Source organism: Hippopotamus amphibius, chromosome 7 (genome assembly GCF_030028045.1).
Source record: "Hippopotamus amphibius kiboko isolate mHipAmp2 chromosome 7, mHipAmp2.hap2, whole genome shotgun sequence".
Lineage (NCBI taxonomy): Eukaryota > Metazoa > Chordata > Mammalia > Artiodactyla > Hippopotamidae > Hippopotamus > Hippopotamus amphibius.
In genome coordinates, this window is record NC_080192.1 from 44,804,750 (window position 1) to 44,827,291 (window position 22,542).

At 40.3% G+C, this 22,542-nt stretch overlaps 1 protein-coding gene across 1 annotated transcript in view; it reads right to left on the reverse strand.

The window, feature by feature from the left end:
• TRHDE (thyrotropin releasing hormone degrading enzyme) overlaps nucleotides 1-22,322 on the reverse strand; it is a 356,245-nt gene extending 333,923 nt beyond the window's left edge. The window contains exons 1-2 of the mRNA XM_057742781.1: nucleotides 21,415-22,322; nucleotides 9,604-9,877 (exon numbers count right to left, since the gene is read on the reverse strand). Of these exons, the coding sequence (XP_057598764.1) occupies nucleotides 9,604-9,877; nucleotides 21,415-22,322 (1,182 nt within the window). The remainder of the gene's footprint in view (nucleotides 1-9,603; nucleotides 9,878-21,414) is intronic.
• Between the last annotated feature and the right edge of the window lie 220 nt (nucleotides 22,323-22,542).

Consider the following 22,542-nt stretch of genomic DNA (forward strand, 5'->3'; position numbering starts at 1 on the left):
TCTAAGAGGCAACTGGATTGGTGGCCTCCATTGCAACCACCCAAAATGTCAGCAGTAAGATTGAGGGAAAAAGAATCACCACCAGAATCACCCCCTTTCTCTCTACCAAAAGAGAAAGGACCTGGCTGCACACCTCGAGATCCTTCACACCTATCATCAAGTTTAAACATACTCCAGCCATGAACACTCTACACTGACTAAACTGTTCTGTTTTATAGGTTTATTTTTACTTAAACCTTTTTCTCTTCTCCTCTATTAGCCTCTTCAATATGTAGACTTCTAAACCTCAGGGCAGTTGATACATTGTGGATTATGCAACAAAACCCATCTTCATTCATCACTTAATCCACCATCCGCCCAGGGCAGCCACCAGGGGATGGAGATTTGCTGAGGCACATTTCATTACACAGACATCCCAACGGAAGCCTCAGAGCTGGACAGTTGTATAAGCTCCTCCACTAACTAAATTCTGCTTACTTAGTCCTCTCCCTCTTCTGCTGCCGACATGTCCCTCCAGCCCAGCGTTCTACCCTCTGTGTGAGCAATCCTCATTAACAACGGCTCTTAGCCTCTACACAAACCCGACTCCTGCTACTTCTGCTCACATTCTCATCTATATTTAGATCCTCTCTCATCCACCCTCAGAGCCAGAGAGGGATGAGCTCTTTCCTAACTCTTTCACTGCTACTTTTAAACCACGATTCCTCCACTTCTATGAAAAAACTCTCCTCTTTTGGAGTTAATGGAGTTAAGGCTCTTCCCCATCTAGGCCTCCAAGTGTGATACCCTCCAAGAGTCTGAGGCCTGCTTTACAGCTTTCCTACGAACATTCTCAAGGATTCCCCCTCAATTGTTTTGATGCGTGTTCCAAGATGACCTCGCCATTATTTTATCTCAGCTCTCTCCATATTTCTATCATCAATTCCCTTCCTTCCTCCATTCAACTTCGCAATAACATTCCTCCAACTCAATTAAACTGCAGTTAAAACTGCAACTAAACTGCAGTTAAAATCCCTCCAGCTCACCCTGAAATCTGAAACCTCCTTTCAATGACAGCTTTCTACCTCATCCACTCCATCAGTGTACTCTGACTTTTTATTCTCATGGTGACTTCTGTTCTTCATCTGCCCCAATCCATCTTCCATGAATATCACTCCCATTCTGGGTTCCCTTGCCTCTCTGCCTTTCTGGAAACCATGGCCTATACTTTCAACAATGTTTCCATTGTCACTCTAGATGTCGTACCCTCTTGATGGCTGGCCACATGTATCTTATCAGTCCCCCAGGTTGAATTGCCCACATCTGCTTTCTGTATTCCTATTCCTGGGTTCTTAAAACTTGCAGAAAGGTACAAAGAAGTGTTGGACATTTCCCCTACAAAGACAAGCTATTAAACATCTGGTAGCTCTTTGGCTACTGTCTGGAAACATTTTGTTTTGTTTTGTTTTTTGTTCTCTTCTATAGATTCAGCCCTCCTATATCTAAAAATCACTTGCACCAGGCTCTATATACATGTATTTTCTAACCCTTTCCCTTAAGTAGCACTCTTAAGGACATGGTCTACAATCACTGCATCCATTTCTCCACTCTACACTCACTCCTTAACATAACCATTGGCTCTATTCCTACCACACTAATGAATGAGGTAGGAATTTAAGGTGGTTCATCAATTGTATTTTTTTCTCTCTAATTGCTCAAACTCCTTGACTCCAATAAACTACTGACCTGACCACACAGCCTGCTAACAAGAGTATAGACCTGCCTGGATGACCCAAGCCTGGCTCAGGCATGGCTCTCATGCAGCAGAGGTGAATTTGGCACCAAATTTCCAAGACAGGCACCCACATGGGCAGCCACCCCAGGCCCACCTAGCCCACAACCCAGCTATCATCAGCCAATCAACTGCACGCAGAGATTTTCCTTGCCCTTTAGAGGTCAGAGACAGTCACTGGTCTTTCAGTTTATAAGAAACACCCTATCCCTCCTCCCCTGTACTAGATCCTCCAGAGCCTAGACTCTGCACTGAATCCAGTTCCCTATTTGGCAGTAAAATTTTACCTCTCAGTACTCAGCTCTCCTTAGCAACATCTTCCAACAAAGTGCCTAAAAAGTGAGGATATCTGTATTGCAACATTTGCTATTTTACATTCAATATTCATCAAAACTACTTCTCATGAATTTTCACACCCTGTAAACTAACCTAACCAAAAGGTTTTCGAAACTCCTGACATTGTGACTTCTTTGAAGGGAATTCACTTATTTAGATGTCCAACGGACTTTCACTGAATACCTCTCATTTTCTATACACAATAAGGATGGCTGACCTTACAAAGATGAGTAAGACATTGTGCCTGACTTCAAAGAGTTCACTGTCCAGAGGAGCAAAGAGGTCAGCAAGAAAGGACTATAGATGGAGAGATAATGACAGTGAGAGATGAGGGTACAAAGTCTTCTAAGAGCAGGGAGGAGGAGGAAGATTACCTAGATTACCTCTTCTTCGGATAATCAAGAAGCCTCCACTTACATTCCTAAATAAATCACAACCCAACTCTTCTGTCACCACTACTTTTTCTTCCTCTGTGGACCATTACTATATTTGTAACACAGTCTGAACAAAAGCACTGCTAACATTAACATGGATTTTTTAAGTGCTTAGAGTACATTAACCTACACTCTTTGACTTATGTTATAAAGAGACATAAATTTTATTTCCAGTAGGAAACTACATTGAATAATCACGTTTTAAGTGTGTATACACATTGTCACTAGAACCCTACCATCAGAAATGTGCATCACATATATGAGTGTGTATACTTTCCTGGGTATATGTACACATACACCATCACTGTAAATTTGGAGTATCCTTCCTATTGTAGTCAGTCCACACACACACACACACACACACACACACACACACACGCACACGCTGAAAAATATGTTTAGGGCACTTGTAGTTGTTTTTTGCTCAGTATCTCTTCTTTAGAAAGTCCTGGCTTTTGTAATGTACATTCCCATCCACAAGGTGAAGCACATGTTCCTACAATGTGCATTCTCTAGACACAGTGACCAGAGATGATCACATGACTCAAACAAGGACCATCAATACACTCCCTATAAGTTTGGAAATTTATAAAAGTCAGTTTCCCTTTTGGGGCCTGCATGGCAATATGCAAACCTTGGGAACTCTGGCAGCAACATTCTACCACGTGAATGTGAATCAAAAAACAGAGGAAGCCTATCCACAGTGAGAGAGTAAAGCAAAGCAGAAGCAGCATTGACAAGGACCTGAAAACAGGATTCCCAAATTTCTCACAGTGCTCAAAGTTTCAGACCCCCCCCCCCAACCTGGAATTCTTTGAGGTACTCCAACATTTTTCTTATAAATTTCCCTTTTTTGCTTCAGCTCAAGTTGAGTTTCTGTCACTTGCTAATAAAAAAAAATGTTGACTAATAAAATTCTATGTAACCAGTTATAATAGAAGAAATAGATCAATCAGGGAATGTAGGTTGTGCAACCAACAAATTGGCCAAAAAAAAAAAAAGAAAAGAAAATTCTCTTTGGTTGTGATAACCAATTTGGAATACATAATGAGTCCAGAGGACGGAAACTATAGAGCTGTTATGACCTTAAATCTTAAAGTCATTCTCTACTCTTTGCCCGTCTTCTTCCCCAGGGTTTACTTTTTCCTATCGTTCATCCCTCACCAGGTCCTACCAATTCTTTCTTTAAAATGCCGTTCATAACTACACTACCTTATCCATTTAAATTATAACTACTCTAGTCCAGACTTTCTTAGCTAAATGGACCTGCTGTTTCCAGTCTTCTCATGTTCACATATTTTGCATGCTTCTCTCCAGATTATCAAAATTATACATATTATGCTTTCAGTTCTTAAATTTCCAGTGGATCTTATTGTTAACTGAATAATAATTTTAAAATTTAGCCAGGCATCAAGTCTTTTCACAATCTAGGCTCCATCTACCTCTTAAACTTACATACCCCTACTCCTTCCTATGACTTCTGAATATTTCATCAATTTAACTGTCATCAGAGTGAGTACAATGTGTCGGGCGCTGTGCTTGTGATTTTCTCATCCCTATAATACTTATAACAACTGTGGTGGTTTTCAAATGAGCCTTCAAATTCTTTGGCATTATTCCCATTGAAAGATGGGGACTATGTCCCCTCCACTAGAATTGGACCATTCTAAGTTTGTAAGTGACAGAATGCACCAACACTGACACTGTTTAACTTTCTAGGCTAGGTCAGAAAGGATAATACAGCCCCTGCCTTGCTAAAAGAAGAAAGAGAAAAAAAAAAAAAAAAGATGATGACTAATATAACCTATACAACCATTTATAATGGAATGAACAGGCAGTGTACTCTCCTGTACACTGAAGGCCTGACTCACCAGTAACAAGTATGACAACATTAGGCTGCAAGGAAGCTCAGGCCACGTAAGAAGACCATTCATAGATGCTCCAGATAAAAGCCCCAACTGAGAGCACAGACAACAGCCAACAACAAGTAAAAACAGTAGTAAAGATTGCCTCCATATGATTCTGGCCCCCAGCTGTCAAGTCACTCCCAGTCACCGAGCCTTCCCAGCTGAGACATCAAAGAGCAGAGATGAGTCATTCCCTGCTCTATGCTGTCCATGTTCCTGACCCCAAACAGAATCCAATGGGCATAAAAATTGGTTATGTTTTATTGCTAAGTTTTAAGGTGGTTTATCATTCAGCAATATCAACTGGAACTTATTTTAGTACCTGGTAGTGGGGCGCTACCGTAACCAAAGCCTGAAAACATGTGACATTGGCTTTGGGACTGAACTGTTGGCAAAAGCTGGAAGATCCTTGAGAGGATCCTTTAGTCAAAGCTTTATAGCCCTTGAAGAAGCTGCTGGTGACAGCTTTAAGGCTATTAAGGTAAACAGTTTTGGAGCCTGAAGGAAAGGAGACCTTTGTTCTTAAGTGGAAGAAAGTTTGGCAACACTGTTGCCTGCAGTACCATGAAACATAAGAAATATAGCTATTGAACTGCATTTTCTAGCTAAGAACATTGGAATTGTCACCTGTCTTCTCACCGGCCACGAAAAAATGCAAGACAGGAGAGATGAGCTTAAGAACAAACTGACCAGTTTCCAAGCAAAATTTAGAACAAATAGAAAAAAAGCCAGGACTTGCTGAGCTTGAAATTAAAACTCTTCCTCCTTCCCAGCCTCTCCAGATGGAGACTATTCTTAAAGTAAGAAATGGCCTTAGGAAAAAAATTCAGGTCACTCTCAGGAACACATGATGAAGCCAAGGATGTGACTTCAGAAACTGTTAAGACCTCAGACACTCTTAAAGTGATGCCCCAAAGACCATTTTAAAAATACAAAAGGTTTTCTATGGCTCTTAAGGGTGTGCCTCATAAACCCTCTCTGCTAAATAATAAAGCATCTAAAAATGTCATGGCCCTTATTCTGCAAAGCCTCAGAGTAGACAAAGGCTCATCTTACAGAGACTTGCATAGTTTTGTCTAATGGAATGGATATAACTTGATACATAAAAAGCAGCAGTTTTTAACATAATTATACCTGTTTGGACTTATAGCAACAGAACCAATACAAAAGAAAAACAGGCCTTCGGACCCCCCAACTTTTTACTGGTAAGAAGCAAGCTGAGAAGTCTATTTAATTGCAAATACAAACTACTTCTTAATTGGAAAAGAAAAGATCCCTTACAAAGAAAAACTAAGAGCCCAAAGGGCAGGATCAAGTGCCAGGAAGAACAACTCACAGGGAGCAGTGCTGAGCCATAATTAAGGAACTGCCAATATGTGCCGACTTGAATTTCAGAATTGCTATGGGCCAGTGACTGCTGTATCCTCGCATTTTCTCCATTCTTGAGTGGAAAGGTTTATTGTAATAATCATACTCCCATCTTACCATTGTCTGCTGTGAGGGAAAGTAGATGGATAATGCATCTCTTTAGTTTACAGGTCTTCAGAGCAAGAGAAACCATGCCCAAGAAACCAAACCCAAGTAGTCTTATCACCTAGACCTAAATTAGATGGTGAGATCCTGGACCTCAAACTTCAGCCTAATGCTGTAATGGAATGAGACCTATTGGTGAGTGTATTTTGTACATGGAATGAATGTAAATAATTTGTGGCCAGAGAGCAGACTGTATTGATTTTAAAACAAGTCCACAAATTCTTTGACACTCCCCATCAAGAGGCAGGATCTACACCCTGTTCTAGCAAAACAAGGCCATCCTTACTAGCTCACCTGTAACTATTAGAATGCAATAAAAGTGATGCTGTGTGACTTCTGAGAATAAGTCATCAATCATCATACAGCTTCCACCTAGTTCTTTTAAAACACTCATTTTTGGAGCTCTGAACAACTCCATAAGAAATCCAACCACCCTGAGGCCACTAGGCTTTGAGCAAGCCCAGACCACATGGAAAAGCCACACATAGATGCTATGGTCAGAAGCCCTATCTGACATCCCAGAAGACTGACAGAACAATCCTCAGACACATTAGTGAAGATGGTCCAGATGAGTCTGGCTTCTAGCTATCAAGTCAACCTCAATCATCGTTTCCCCAGCTGAGGCCCCTGATAGCCCTGAGCAAAGACAGTGTTTCTGTTGGATCCTTTAAATTCCTAATCCACTGAAACTTTGAAAATAATAAAAATGGTTGTTTTATGGCACTAAACTCTGTGATAGTTTGTTGAAGGAATAAATGAACAAATATTGCCAACTGAGAATGTGAGCCTGGTGTCACAAGATTTTCCAGTTTTTCAAGAAAAGCCAGATATAAATAGTGTTACATGCAATTTCCCAATTTCTAAATGTTGACAACTAATTAGAAAAATGTTAAGCCGTTTTGGGGATGGGTAAACAAAACATGTCTACAGGCTTGGATTCCATCTGAAAGCTGCCCTGTAATCACTATACTGGAGGAATCTTAGACTTTTTTTTAATCTTCCTAATTACTTAGGATAGTGCCTTACAAAGTACACATAGCTTGATAAGCAAATAATGATGCTTCAGATATGCACACTTCCATTCAGCTGTGTGTTATTAAGATGCTACTCAAATTACTCTCTCATATCCCAAAGGAAACTGCTTCAACTTCTTATCCAAAATGACCACCTGGACTTCAAATGACCATCCCACACCCAAGATTCTAAAGCTAAACTTCCACTCCTTCCAGATGTTAAGAGTTCAGAATGTCATTCCCATGTGTTCTCAGTAATAAAGAGGAACGACAATAAAAAGAAAATAGACTGGATTTCCAAGGGGTGACAAAAAAAAGGGAACCAGGTTTTAAACTTTACTTCCACAGTTGATAAATAAGGGCTCCCAACAGCAATTTTGTTTTCCCTTTTGCTATTCTTAGTATTTTTAGATTGTGCAACAAATTTTTATTTCAGTTGACCTTCCAATGTTCTCTGGTAGCATGTTTTATATTCTCTACATAAAAATAATTAAGTAGGAATTTTTAAATGTTTACTAATTACTTGAATCCTTAACTCTAATAAAAGTCACATCTAAATAATTAAGAATGTGTCTGATTTTAAACATGGATCACTTAGCAACAAGCTTAATTGTGTAGAGCTGAGAATACTTTTAGGATATTTTAAGGAAATAATACTAGGAAAAAACACTTCCAATATACCCTATGCTCCTAACAGACCCACAGCAAGTCAGTCATCAACTTCTGAAGATGTAAAAGGGAATGAGATGTCTTAGTATTCCTTTTCTGTGTATGGTCCAGCATGTATAGCCCTAAAGTATCCACAGGAGACGTCAACAAACAACAGAGGAATTCAACACATGAAAGGAGTAGATGTCCAAAAGAGTAAAATATTTTTTCTAGCCTTCTACAGCCAGCATTTAGGATATTATTTTAATGATTATGTAGATTAATTCACTATACACGGTCCTTTAATAATGGCATTAATTTTGTATGTAGGCAGATATTATTTTTTAAATAGGTTTCACAGTGATTTAAATTGAAAGTAACAGTGAGAAAAATTTATTTAGCCAAACCCATTATTCAAAATTTACACTGTTATAGAGCTATGAACTTCCTACAGAATAAGAATATAGATTTCCATTCACTTCTTCTGTTATGTTGGAGCAACACCAAACACGATGGCCACTGGATAGAGAGAATAATTACCTGAATTCTCATGTAGACACACAGGTGAAATGGCGAAACAGAGCTCCTAGAGCATGGGGAGGGGAGTGGGGGCGGAGAGCCCAAAATTTGGGATCAGACCAATAGAAGTTTGCCTTGCAGCCCCACCACTGGCTTACTTTTTACTCTGGCAAAGTTACTTCATCTCTTTAAATCTAAATCTACTTTATTCACTTGGAAAAATGGAATTATAATACCTTGCTTTAGGGTCGACATGAAAATTAAAATAAGTATATTCATTGTGTAAGCCATTGAAATGAGGAGAAGTTAAGTCGGCATGGCCTGACTTAGCATGACTAATGCAATACAATAGCATGTAAAAAGTGCCTAAGACACCATGGTAATGATCATAAAGAATCCAACTGATTCTTGTACAACTTTAATACAGAGAGTGAATTCTCTAGGCTTCTTATATAGCACCCTTCTCTAAGTACATATTTCTATACATTTGCGTGCTATGGGCTAAAAGAAGCTTTGTACCTTACACAAATTCTAGCACACTGGCAGAAGAACTCAGGTACAAAAATGTTCACTAAGCATTGCTGTTAATCATTGAAAATCAGAAAAAATTAAAATGTTCATCTATAGGAGGATGACAAATGTTGACATATTCAATCAACCATTCCATTCATATAAACCACAAAAACATAATTTTAAGCAAAAAACAAAACAAAATAAAAATAAGCTGCAGAATGATATCTATAATATAAACCACTTATATGAAATTTTAAATGGATTTAAAATTTAAATTTTAAATACAATACATGGAATGTATTGTAAATAGATTTATACTTAATAATTAACAATATACTCAATAACTGTGTGATAATATGCATGGAAATGGCAAAAACCCAAATTCAGGGCAAGGCAGGAGGTAGGAGGTAAAGCAATGAGAACAGGCAGGGGTACACAGAGGGCTTCAACTTTATCCAATGTTTTACCTTCTCAAAAATTAAATGAGACTGGAGCAAAGATGGTAAAATGCTTAAATTCTATAGAGCTGGCTAGTAGGTATATGGAGCTTACTGTGGAGCTTATTCTCCACATTTTCTGTATATTTGAAATATTTTATAATAAAAAGAAGCTTTACCATCATATTAATAAAAACAGGCAATTTCCATATTCATATAAATAATAACAACCAACAGCTGCTCCAGAGATACTCAGGCAATGAAAAAAGACAGGAATGGCAGGGGTGGGGAGGTGACTAAAGTAATAAGAGGGCTGGGTATAGAAGAGAAGTTCCTCTCTGACTCTGAAACCAGGAAGATAATTTTCCTTCCAAGGATTAAGGAAAGAATTCAGCTGCATATATAAGATGTGAAGAGAATAGAAATGACTCATGATTAATCCAGAAATCATTGTACATTATCCAAAAACAATATTAAGTTTGAAATACTTACTACAACCCCACTCTTGGTGGTAGTTTCTCTGTATGTGAAGTTGCAAATTGCCCAGGCTAAATAATACGTGGACATGAGAGGGGTCTGTGAAAAGTGATCTGTAACCCATCCATCTTCCTCAAACACGGAAGTTTCCACTGGCATATTGGATAAAGATAAATAGGTTGCTTGATGCTTGATGCTGATTTTGAAAGTAGCCTTGTAGATCGGCTCATCAAAACAAGGAAATGCCTTTCTGGCATGTGTAGGTGAAAACTGAGTAACACCAAGGAATCTGGAAAAAAAGAAAATGACATGCTCAATTACATTTATGGCTTGAGTTAAGTTATAACCACTTTATATGCTTCTGCTGTAAAATAATATACTTTTGCCAAATTACAAGACACTTTTTTTCTGAATCAAACTGAAGTGCATGAATAGCATGAAAGCATACTTCATACATATTTCCCCAACAATAAAAGTTCTTCAGGGAACTTTTTGTCTCAACTAAAGTAAATTCTCTAAACCCAGAGCCATGCTTATTAGACAAAACATTACACTTTATAGAAAAACAACTCGTCATCATATTGGCAAATATTGGAAAACAATGGTTCGCCCTTTTGGTATGCCGCACTCTCCTCTCTGAAACTGTACAATCAGTAAAGACAGTGAAATCAAAATCCAAAACTTGTCATCAGATACAAGTTGGACATAGACCATCCCTGAGAAACATCTATGTCCTCAAATTTCAGCAAGGTATGGCCTGATTTTGTTAAGGAAAAGGACTTTGAAATCTGACAAAACTCAGTCTGCATTCTGGCTCCGCAACACTTCTTAGCCGTAACATGTTGGATGATTACTAAATTTCCCCAAGGTGTAGATGTTCATTGCTTAAAAGGAAATAATCCTGCCTAACTTAAAAAGCATTGTAAAGCTTAGTAGAATAGAAAAGGGGGATGTAAAGCACCTATCACTGTGAATAGATGAACAGCACCCAGCAGGCAGTTAATAAATGGCAGCCACGGATTCCCTATATCTTCAATCTTTCTTGGAGTCCTATAAATACATTTACATAGAATAATCCAGGCACCATTGGTTTTTACCACTCAAAATATATATTTATTATATAAATTATGTTATATGCTAATATAAAAAGTAAATTAATAATAAATATCTATATAATAAATAAGCATGTCAATATGTGCATATATATATATATTATATTTAATGCCCTCAAGTTTTCAGATCAAGCTGCAAAGTTGCATCTCATCAAAACTCTAGAAGTACCCTCTACATTCTTTCACTGTTACAGTTACAAATTAAACCACTCAAGCTAAGTACTCGAAGAAGGACACTCTTTTAAGTTAAAAACGGGGGCACTATTTATGAAAACACTCATGATATAAGTTAATTAAATTTTTTAAATAATACTGGTTAAAACTGGACATAAGGCAAGTCAATATCAGACCCTTTGTGAAACATTACTGAGTGCTACGGTCGTTTCTTTAAAAGGCTCTTTCCGCATAGTAGTTCTGCCACCCCTCCACTCCCCTCATCCACAGTGTTCATGGTTCTCTCACATGGCACACTTTCCCACTGAGCCCAAACTTGGCCTTAAAGTAATTCTCAGCACAGCACTTCAGGCAGTTACTACCAATCAATAGGGGTTGACACGTGTATTGAATCTTACTGGCTATCACTGGCCCAAACCATAAAATGTAAATGTTTATACTTTTTTAAAATTATGAAACTTACACGCATCATTGAGGGCCTACATTTTACAAGTTTAATTTTGAAACAGAGAAAAATAAGACATTTTAAAGATTAATTATATATTTACTCTGAGAGAGGGGTCTTGAGAATTATCTTGAAACAGTACTGCCCTGCTACACGGGTCAATCACTTAACTGCTGGAGTCTATTTTTTCATTAGTAGAAGGAAAACAATAACATTTTCTAGACCTTCCTTACAAAACTGTTGAGATGCTATAATGAGATAATATATAGGAAAGAAGTTTTAATTATAAATCTTCAGAAAAATATAAGGTTAAAGTTGGAAGCAACCTTAGAAACAAATTTTCCAGCTCTCATAAATTCCTAAAATGAAAAGGTAGTTCCAGTATGGTTAAGTGATTTATCGAAAATTACACAGGCAGTTAGTGCAAAGCTGGATCTAGAATTCACATTTTCTGTGTCCGAGTAAAAGCTAATTGTATTTCAAAAACAATAAAATTAATCTTTAGCCATAATTTATAAACAGTGTTTTAATTTGACTATTGGTAATAAAGGTTCTTCTTTCCAAACTTGCCAGCATCTTGGTAATATTTTTCCTATTTTCTACTGATAGTAATATAGTTTTTGCTTAGTGAAGTGTCAGTAACTTTCAGTTAAGATGCGCCCACTTACAATTTTCACATGCTTTTCTTACATAATGTTCTTGAATCTTATCTTTCTTATTAATTAAAATGTCCACTGAGCTTCATATTTCTCTACCGAGGCTACTTAAAAGATACTTATGGAATTTAATACATGAAGAGAAGTGTTCCCTTTTAACTTTTAAGTATCAGAGGAATCCAATTCCAGTCACTGAGCAAATAGATATTGTCTGCTATGTGTGAGATTTTCATTCTATTAGGTACGTGGTAGAATCCATTTTTGTCCTTAAGGCCTTTGCAATCTACCTGAAAAGAGAAATATACATAATACATAAAAATCAACTAATAGTGCTCGGGGAAAGTTCTACAAGAGTTCAACAGAGAGGCTGCATTTAGAATATTAGTCATTAAGTAAAAAATCAAAGGTGTCTTTGGCACTAAGTAATTAAAGGGTAGGAATTTATTAGATGTAGAAGATCTAAATACCTCTGGGCTAATGAGAAATTAATAAACCAAATATTTATGCAGAAGAATTATGTCGTGCTCAAGTCTCTTGTTGCCACACACAGTAAGTAAATATGTTAGTAAGGCTAGCAGTTTAAATTGCTGATTCTCAGGGTTGAAAGGAACTATAAAGATCATCTAGTGACTTCTTCTGCAATTAATATTCTTAATGAATTCCTACACACAGTATATATCTATGCACTGAGGGCCAGCATATATTTGATAATGTCTAAATGAGGAAATACCAATTTCACAGTCTGGCACCTGAGGACGATTGCAATTGAATTTCAATTCAGTATTTAGCAAATCAAAAAAAGCCCCTTGGAAAAGAAGAACAGTTGGACCAGATTACACTTAGGGTCTTTTCCAAGCTTGAGATCCCATAACTGAACAAAAATTAGAAATAAAATATTCCCTGAATCTGATGAGATGTTTTTAAAATATTAAATTACGCTACTGCTAAACAGCTTTTTGCTACAAGATCTATAATGTATTTGCTTCTCTTAGTCATCATTTTTGAGTGTTCAATACTGTGGAGAAAAAGATAAATATATACGGTTCCTTCCCTCAAGAAGTTTATACTCTGATAAAATAAAATATATGCCTACACAGGTATCGAACAAAAAGCCATGAGAATGAGGGAAAATGCATGAAGAGATTATATCTTCCAAAGTGAGGTTTCTCAGCCTCGGCACTACTGACCTTTTTTTTTTTTAACGTAAGTATTGGTGATTCAGTGGTAGAATTCTCAACACTACTGACATATTAGGATGCATCATTACTTTTTGTCGGGGCCATCTTGTGCTTAGCGGCATCTCTCGCTTCTACCACTAGGTGCCAGTAGCACCCCCTCTCTCCAGCTGTGACAACCCACATGTCTCCAGACATTGCAAATGTCCCCTGGGAGGCAGAACTGACCCAGCTGAGAACCACCAGTCTTAAGAACTGAAGGAAGGCTTTGTGGAGGAGGAAGTGTAAGAACTGGTCTTGAAGCCTGGGTAGTCCTTTAAGGGTCAGAGGCAGATGCTCCAAGAAGTGAGCATGTCGACCAGAGGTAGCTCAGAAAGAAGCCTTTAAAAAAGTTTTGACTCACATATGAAGTTAGTGCCCTGCCTGCTCTCTTACAGGTTCTGGTTTTCTCAGATCTCAGGATTGCCCGTCTATCTGTACCACCTCTCTCACCCTTGATAATCTCTTTTCTAACAAAGAGAGCCAGTTTCTGGCTCAGTGTCCTCAACAGGCAACAGTGTCTGTTGGATTTCAAAAATATAATCTTGTCTCCACTGCATATATTTTATGGTTGCCTTCAATTGGTGGAAGTGAGACTTCTTTTCCACTTACTGTCAGTAAAAACATCAGCGACTTCTAGAGAAAGAGACGTGGAGTAGAAAATCTGATGAGTTTGGGTTTTGAGCAACTTTGAAATGGAGTCTGAGGTGGTAACAGTACACCAGGTAGGAAAAATACAAAACATTAATTGAAAAGAGAGAACACTTTAATACACAGTAAGGATATGAACTATGTAAATACAGCAAGAAATAAAATAAAACAGCAGGAGGCAGAAGGTAATGGGGAAAAGTATTTTGTTGTCTATTTTTCTCCTCCTTTCTCAAACAAAATCATTTTTATCTTTTAAGAAATCTCTCTATTATCACAAAAAAAACTCCACCTCCAAAAAGTGACATTCTGGAAGTGTTATTCCAAGAACGTCACTTTAGCATAACTAAAGAAAAATATGAATAATATACATGTATTTTAATTCTCTTCTATCTCAAATAACTTATTTGATTTCTTAACAACTTGTCTATTTGACATTTTGGTTGAGCTAAGAAGGAGAGCTTAAGGCTCTATGTTGCTTCTGAAGGATATAGAGAATTGATTTCTTCTTATTTCTGCGGAAGTTCACTAGGCAAGCTACTTGTGTCAAGTCATTATGAGAAGATTCAGCAGAAGTAATGCATTAACGTTGGTTGATATTGCCAACAAATTACAGTATGTGATACAAACAATTTCTGTTCCATTATTTTCAGTTTGCCTCTTCATAAAGTTAAAATATGCGAAGGAAACAAACATTTGCATAACACTACTAGTATTCAGGTTGATTCATGTTTCATTGTGGAACCCACCAAAACCAAGAGAACCTCACAAATGGCTAGGCCTTTTTGTGAGGTTTCCGTTTTGGCCACATCTGTGAAGACCACACATACAACACAGTGAAAAATGCTCTTTGAACGTGCTTCTGTTGCAACTGCAGTTTGCTTACTGTTGCAATAGTTTAAGATGGGTAATAAAAACTCCCAAGATCGAAAGAAGTGATCCAGTGGATCACCTAGGTACTATTCAACTGTTTTCAGTAACTGAACAAAGTTACAAGGTCATGGAAGTTACACATGTCCCATTTAAAGTTAAGGTTGTTAATCAAAATGCAAATTATACTCAATGACAAAACATTTTAAGCCAAAATGGGTCGTTGTTTAGACTATGTGTTCTTATGTACTTCAATGAGTCATTAAAACTCTGCCATTTCAGAAGAGAAGTGTTCCTGCTGAATATTCAGTGCTATAAGCAAGCGTGTAGTCTATTTTTTTCAAATAACCATTCTAGTAAACTAAAAACGTAATGCAATAATGGCAGCAATATGTATGTAGGAAGTGGTGCATATGTGAATAATTGTGTTATAAAAACAGAGCATAATGTTCATAATTGTTTTCATTTTTATGCACTAAATACTCTTATCAAAAATGAGTGCTGAGTACTTGATCACCATTGATGAAGAGTATTGCGAATGCACTAAAATTACTTTCCTGAGCCACAATATTAGGTTTTCATAAGAATAAATAAACTAGTGTCTGAGATTCATTTCTTTAATATCAGAAAGAGAAAACGTATTACATAAGTATTATAAAGTACTGCTACTAGTGGAACTCAAATCTTCAAAACAGTACCTAACAACTGATGTCCCCTTGGTGCTTCTCTATTTCCTCTACTGGCTTCCAGTGACAAGGAAGGCACCCTCCTGACCCTTTGATCGCTGAAGTTTGTTTTTTCTCACTGCTGACAGAGGGCAGGGCTATGATCAGAGTTGTGAGTTCCTTTTGTTTCACACACTCTTCCACCTCCCTCAGCCCTCTGCATCTCAGTGTCTGGACCAAGCGTGGAGTTTCTCTAGCTGTGAAGTACCATAGCCTTTCTCTTCTCCCCTTCTTCATTGTGGAAGGGCTCTGCTTCTTCCTCGCCCCGTGTTTTGAACTCTGCTTAGGGGGCAAAACAAACAGCAGGAAGGAACATCTACAGTGACCGTTTCCCGCTGTCTTGCTAGTAAGGGGAAACCTAAGGCAACAACACTGAGCCTAAATGACCTGTACCAGCTCAAAGAGTCGATGTTCAGCCATGTAACAATATAATCATATTGCATGCCCACACACGTGCTTACCAATTGTTAGACACCATTCTAAGTGCTTCATGACTTAACTCATGTAATCCTCGCAAATAACTCCATGAAAGAGGCTATCATTATCCCCTTTTTCCAGATGAGGATACCAGACACGGAACAGTTAGGAAACTTGGCCAAGATCATAAAGCTAGTAAGTGGCAGAGTCAAGACATAAACCGAAGCAGTCTGGTTTCAGAGTCCCTGAACATACACACGCACAAACACACACACACACACACACACACAGATACACACACACTTTTCCATCTAGCAACACAACCAAAAGTGGCTGGGTCCTATTCTTAAAAGAGATAAAAAGTAACCAACAGTGGTAATTTTAAAACTTCATTCTTTTCCCATCCTCTGATTTTTTTTTTTTTTGAGTTGTGTAGTCGTGAGGAAAGATCCGAATAATCAAACTAAAACTTCACCCTGCAAATCAGCATAGGTCTGCACTGGGAGGAATCAATTCACCCCTGTCCCTGCACAACTATTGCCAGAGCTCTTTAAACAAGGGGGCCACTCGTTTATTCTGAGACTGAGAAGGCACAACTGGAGGCAGGAGGGCAGGAGTGGGGAGCCTGGGACTTTTCACCCCAATTCAGCCCCAGTGGGAAAGACCTTGCCAATATTATTCCACCCTCACAGCGCCCCCATCCCCACCCCGCAACCACCATCCATCTTTGCCTGTTTGTGAATCATTTCAGCTTGTCCAAAGAACTGGCAAGGGCAAGAAGTGTTTTGCAACTTTATATTCTCTCAAAGCCTATGTAGCAAAATTCCGTTGGAGAGAGCAGCCACTCTCTAGTGGCAAAAAGCAGGATTGCATGGATCTTTGAAAAACTCTAGAGGAACCCAGCCACTATCGTAAATTTGAAAAGATGTAAAGGACAGGCAAAGACTTAAAAGAACGATGAGGTGAGGATCATTGCTGGTGGGCAGGAGGATGAGTGTGGGGTTACGAAGAGACACCCCTCCTTACACACTGTCAAACACTTCTGTATTAAACGTAGACTATTTCTTCTTCACTCTTTTTATACTGTTCTTTAAAGCCATGCTTAAAGAAGTGAGTCCTATTCTTGTAATCATATTGTCCAAATGTCATCATCATCCTCAAGTAAACCTAAACTGTTGCCCTGGACTACTGTCTCAAGCCCATCCACATACACGGTGGCAAAAACTGGTTTGAGGAAATAAACATGTTATGCAAACGCAACACAGGGAAACCAGGCACAGGTCTATGCTTGAAAGAGATCTGCAGCAGACAGGCCTTGTTTAGAGTTATTTTGAAAAAATAAAAACACAGGCAAACTAACCTAACTCTTTCATAAACAAGGTACACTTCATTACTATCTAAGGTGATCAAAAGCACAGCAAGACAAACACCAACTATATGGATTTTCCTCCCTTCAGGAAGTGATTATTAAATGGTCAAAACTTTTTTCCCCCAATATTTTCTAGATTTAGTTTACTGGTGGCATTTTGAATTGTGACCAAAATTCCAACACGACTCAGCTTGGCCATATGGTTATATGTGCCTTGACAGGAAAACAATGAGCTAAGTCCACTAAGGAATCATATAAAAAGTTTTCAAATAAATAAATGGTTCTCCCAGACTTTTCAGTTCAGAACAATATACTCCAACTTGCTCATGTAAAGAAACCTCCTCTGCAGAGTGAATGGAGAAATGAGGCTGCTTTCACCATAAAAACAACATGGTGATTTTCTTGTTTTTATTAAATACCATGATTATTAATTCTCTCCAGGAAAAGTACAAGGCATCCAATCATGTATGCTAATCCCACAGGTGATCAACGCCTACCCATAAAATCCTCTATGCTGTCCACAAAATTTGTGCAAAGGAGTTTTTGGCAATTCTCTTTGAGAACCACAATTTCATCTTCTCATTTTACTTGGAGATCATGGTTTCTCTCTAAACAACCCTTGCTAGAAAAAGACCTCCTCTTTTCATTCTGTCCTCTGTCACTGTGGCATGTCACAGACCCAAAGTTTGTCAAAGAAAAACAGTCTCCCTCTTGAAAGTGAATAAAATGTTCATTTACTTTGGGTAAATTTCCTCTTTCAATTCGACCATCTGGATCTAAATTAAGGTACCCTACTTTGAACACGGGTACGCTCGCCATCTGGCAACCCCAAAGTGGCAATTACTTCAGGTAAATGAAGATTTTGCCTAGTTCTAAGCAAGCATATTCTGCCACAGGATAACATGGCATGAATACACACCTTCTGTGTCTGCCTGCTGCCCACCTACTTGAGGGAAAAGTGAGTATATATTCTGCCTAACGGAGGTAATTTACTGCTGTGTGTAAACATTTCACATTTAAGGGAATTTATTTGCAATATTCAACAAGTGGTGAATTTCCCGTTAGCCAAACAATTAACCGAAAGTAAAAGATGTGCCTCCAGTGGAAAAGCCTTGAGTTCTAACAGGGAGCTTGTCTTCTACCCTTTATTGTAATATGGGAACCAGGAGAGGTAAGTCTTCCCTCTAGAACAAAACCAGGCCCCCTCCAGTACCTCACGGGGGATGAAACCTTCAAAGTGTCAAAGGCATATAGCACATGGTGAAGTCTAATTTTCCTTCCCTGAGCCAAATTAAATCTCTCAGACCTCTGCGGAGTGAGTCAAAGAATCTAATTGATTGGGTATTAACGAGGTGTTTCCGCATAGACTGAGTAAGGTAGACTGAATGGTAGTGTTGCTCTTTTTACATATTTCAAGTTGCTCAATGTGACTCCCCATTGCCAGAGTAAATATGCATTTTCATTACAAAAATTATCTGTAATTAAATTGGCAAAAATTCTGACTAACTAAAGACCAAGATATTTAATCATTAATCAAATGAAAATTTAGAGTTTGCATCTATGTCCTTTTGGAAAGGATGTTTTCAAATGTCGCTTTACATTGCATTTGGGGGACAGAATCACCACCAATAAAAGTCTAACTCTAGCTGAGGTCCCAATATTGGTGTGTTTAAGAATTCTCCAAGCAGCCATAGTAACAAGAAAAAAAATAAAAAGTTTAACATATGTAATGTTGACACAATTGTGAAACGTTCGATTAGATTTCCTTTGCCTTATCAACTCCAGTAGAAACATCTAAGAAATTATCATACTCACTCTGGTATTGAAGGGAATAAAAGAGGAACAAGTACGTACTCTAAGAGGCTGTTAAGAAATAAAACCATCCTGGGATCTCCAGAAACACCAAATCCTGCACTTCTATTGGGATGCAGAGTTTAGCCACATGTGCGCTAGGTTAAACTCTCAACCATCTTTGGGGAAAACTGAAGAAGAGAGTTTGAATACAAATATGCACTGGGGACAAGACCCATCAGTGATGGGTCAAGCAGGAACATCTGGTCTTTTTAAAAGAACTGTTAATTTGAAAGCACTGACCAAAACAAGCTCAGTTCCACCAAATATATTTTGGCATGGCTCGAAAAACAAGATTTGCTGGAAATATATATTTCACCACAGCAAGATTTGTCAGTAATGATATGTAACTCTCACTATTGACACTTTGACATAACAGGCAACTTTGCCTTCCATGCTTTTCCCCCAAATTTGATATGATCATAGTTTTTTTTTAAATCCTTTTAATCTGTATTCTCTAGAATATGTCAGAGAAAGAGGTGGAAGGGGGTTTAAATTATCCACATCTGCTCTTAGGAGTTTGAAAGTGAATAATTTATACACTCACTTATAAAAGATTTTAATTATCATACAACCACTAAAGCATCGGGCAATTTATTTAGATGAGGTTACACCATCTATATAAACAATACAATTTTTGCTTTCTCTTATAACACACTGAAATTTCCCCAGCCTCTTATACTGTATCAACTTCTTCTGAAAGTTTCCAGACACCATGAGCCCTGGCCCAGGGATCAGAAAACCAAAGTTTGGGTCGCACCTTTCCACTGCCAAGCCTGCTGACCCCAGGAGCCCTGGACTGCTCTGATCCCCAGTTTTCTGCTGTTGTGAGAATCTCTTGAAAATAGGGGAGGCTCTACCAGGGGCATCATTACTAATCTCCAATCTGCCTCCACTTCTAAGGTTGCTGATTTCATTTTTAAGTTCATTTTGGTTATTCCCTGGCCCTATAGCCATTTAATTAATCAAAGTTATTTTAAATGCAATGGGCTAAGGCAAAAAGCAGGAATCATTTGTTTATTCATTCAACAACATGCTTGAGAGCTTACTACCACGCGACACTTATAACATGAATGGGCACAATATGCGCCAAGTACAGGATTAAGTGCTTTTCAATGCAGTTACTCATGAACACCTGCAACAATCCTATGAGGATATTATTATTATTATTATTATTTTATTTCCCCAAGTTAAAACTAAAAGTATAGGATCTGGAGCCAAACTGCCCGAGTCCAAAACTGCTTTGTCTGCTCACTGTGTTACACGTTCCTTGACTTCTAGGTGCCTCCATTTCCCCACCTGTAAAATAGGGAGTGTTGATATCACCTATCTCACCAGGTTCTTCTAAGGCTGAGTTAATACAGGATGCTCTCATTAAGCACTAGAGGTTGTCACTGTCATGAACTGGTGACTTAGATTAATCAGCATCCTCAAAGCCTTCACCACAAGTAGAGTTGCAGCTGAGATTTGAAAACACTTCTGTTTGACTCTGAAGTCTAAGCTCTACACAAGTGACGAAAAGCCCCACAGCGTCTCAAAAACATAAGAAACAGAACACTGCCCAAATCTAAAAAGCATCAAAGGCACTCACTAACGAGGCATTTGAGACTGACGGTTAGCTTTCCCCTTTTCACCACTGGAGTCATTTCCAGAGGCAGTAACTCATGAACAAACTGTAGTCATTTGTGTTCGGAGAGAGCTGGCAGCACCGGCAAGAATATTTCTCCCTGGCATTGGCCATGGCGGCCGCCACCACCACCACCCCCTTTACTCTGTCACCGGGACTGGCTCTTACTGCCCAGAATCTCAACTTTCAGTTTTGTAAAACTTCATGAAGCCAAAGCCTATCCAATGCTCTGTGCCTTCCATAAACGGGCATGGTGGGGGAGGGGAGAATCTTGCCCTGCCTGCCCTGTCCTGACATCTAACCGGGATGCGCTGCTGCCCTGGCCTCTGGAGCTCACGTATTTTCCCTCGACGGTAACTTGGTAGGCTTTTGATGTCACCCTGGTCTGGCGTCGCTCAGATTACACACTACCCTTAAAAAAAGAGAGAGAGTGCTGTGTGCCCCGGCTGGCTAAGGAACTTTGACGGGGCGGCGGCTCCCAGCCCAGAGGAAGAGTGGCATTTGGCGCTGGTGAGTGAGTTTGTGGAGTTGGCCGCAGGGAGATCCCAGGCATCTGAGACACCCCTGAGAGTTCTGGGTGATGGCCACACCTCACCTTCGCTTCCTCCCCCCATCCCTCGCTTCCCGGGTATCCGAAGCAAACCCGGTCTCCGGCTGCCCGGCAGTTTAGAGCAGCCTGGCTGGGTGTGGCGGTGCCGGGCACCGCCTCCCTCCGTACCTTCTCTCCCCGTGGAGCACGTAGGAACTGCGGAAGAAGCCCAGGAGCTCGTTCTCGATCAAGGCGTTGTAGATGATCTTCAGATTGTAATTCCTCTGCGCGTCCAGGGTCCTATTCAGCACCACCACCAAGACCTGGGTTTGCGGGTAGAGGAAAAAGCCGGCCACCGGGACCGCCCCGGCCACCCGGTCCTCGGCCACCTGCACCTTCTCGACCGCCACCCGGGAGGCGTGCAGCACGACGTAGCGAGTGGCGTTCCGGCACGCGATCTCCACGTTCACCTCCCCGGAGAAGGTGAAGTTCTCCATGAAGGCGGTGAGCATCAGATTGTAGTGCAGCGGCTTGAGGTGGCCCGACAGGCGCAGTTGAGTCCACGGCTGCCACGGCTCCGGTTCCTCCTCCGACGGCGACCGGGCTGACGGGGTCTCAGGGGCGGCCTCCCCGCCTGCCCCGGGCTGCGAGGAGTCCCCGCCAGCGTGCTGGTTGCGCCGGGCAGAACCCGGAAGGCTCTCGTTGCCGCCGCGCGCTGGGAAGCCGGCGGGGCTGCCGTCGGCGCCGGGAGGTACGCTCGTCCCACACTCGTCGAAGCGCAGGCTGAGCAGCACGGCGAGCATGGTGACCGCCAGCAGCGCCACGATGGACACGGCGAAGGCCAGCACGAGCCGCTTGTGCACCGTGATGTGGCGCTCGGTGGTGCGGGGTCGCACCCCCACGGAGTCCGCCCACGGGTCCGAGAGCCCCCTGCCTCCGGCCCGGAGCGCGGCGTCGTTCTCCCCCATCGTGGCCGCGAAGGGTGAGCTGCTCTTCTTAGCCCCCGCCTCCTCCTCCTTCCTCTTCTTCCTCTTCTTTTTCTTCTTCTTCTTTTTCTTCTCCTCCTCTTGTTCCCCCCTCTCGCCGTCCAGGGCCATCACACCGCCTCCTCCTCCTCCCCCGCCCCCTCCGGCACCCCCCGCAGGCCGGCCACCCGGGCCACCTGCAGCGCAGGCATCAGAGAGCGCACGCGGGCGGGGGGCACGACGCCAGCTGGGACCCTGGGGAGGCTGGTCCGGCTTCTTTTAAGACGGGCTCTGGCCGTAGGCGACGACAGCCTCTGCGCCCCCCATCAGCCCCGCCTCTCTCCGGACACGG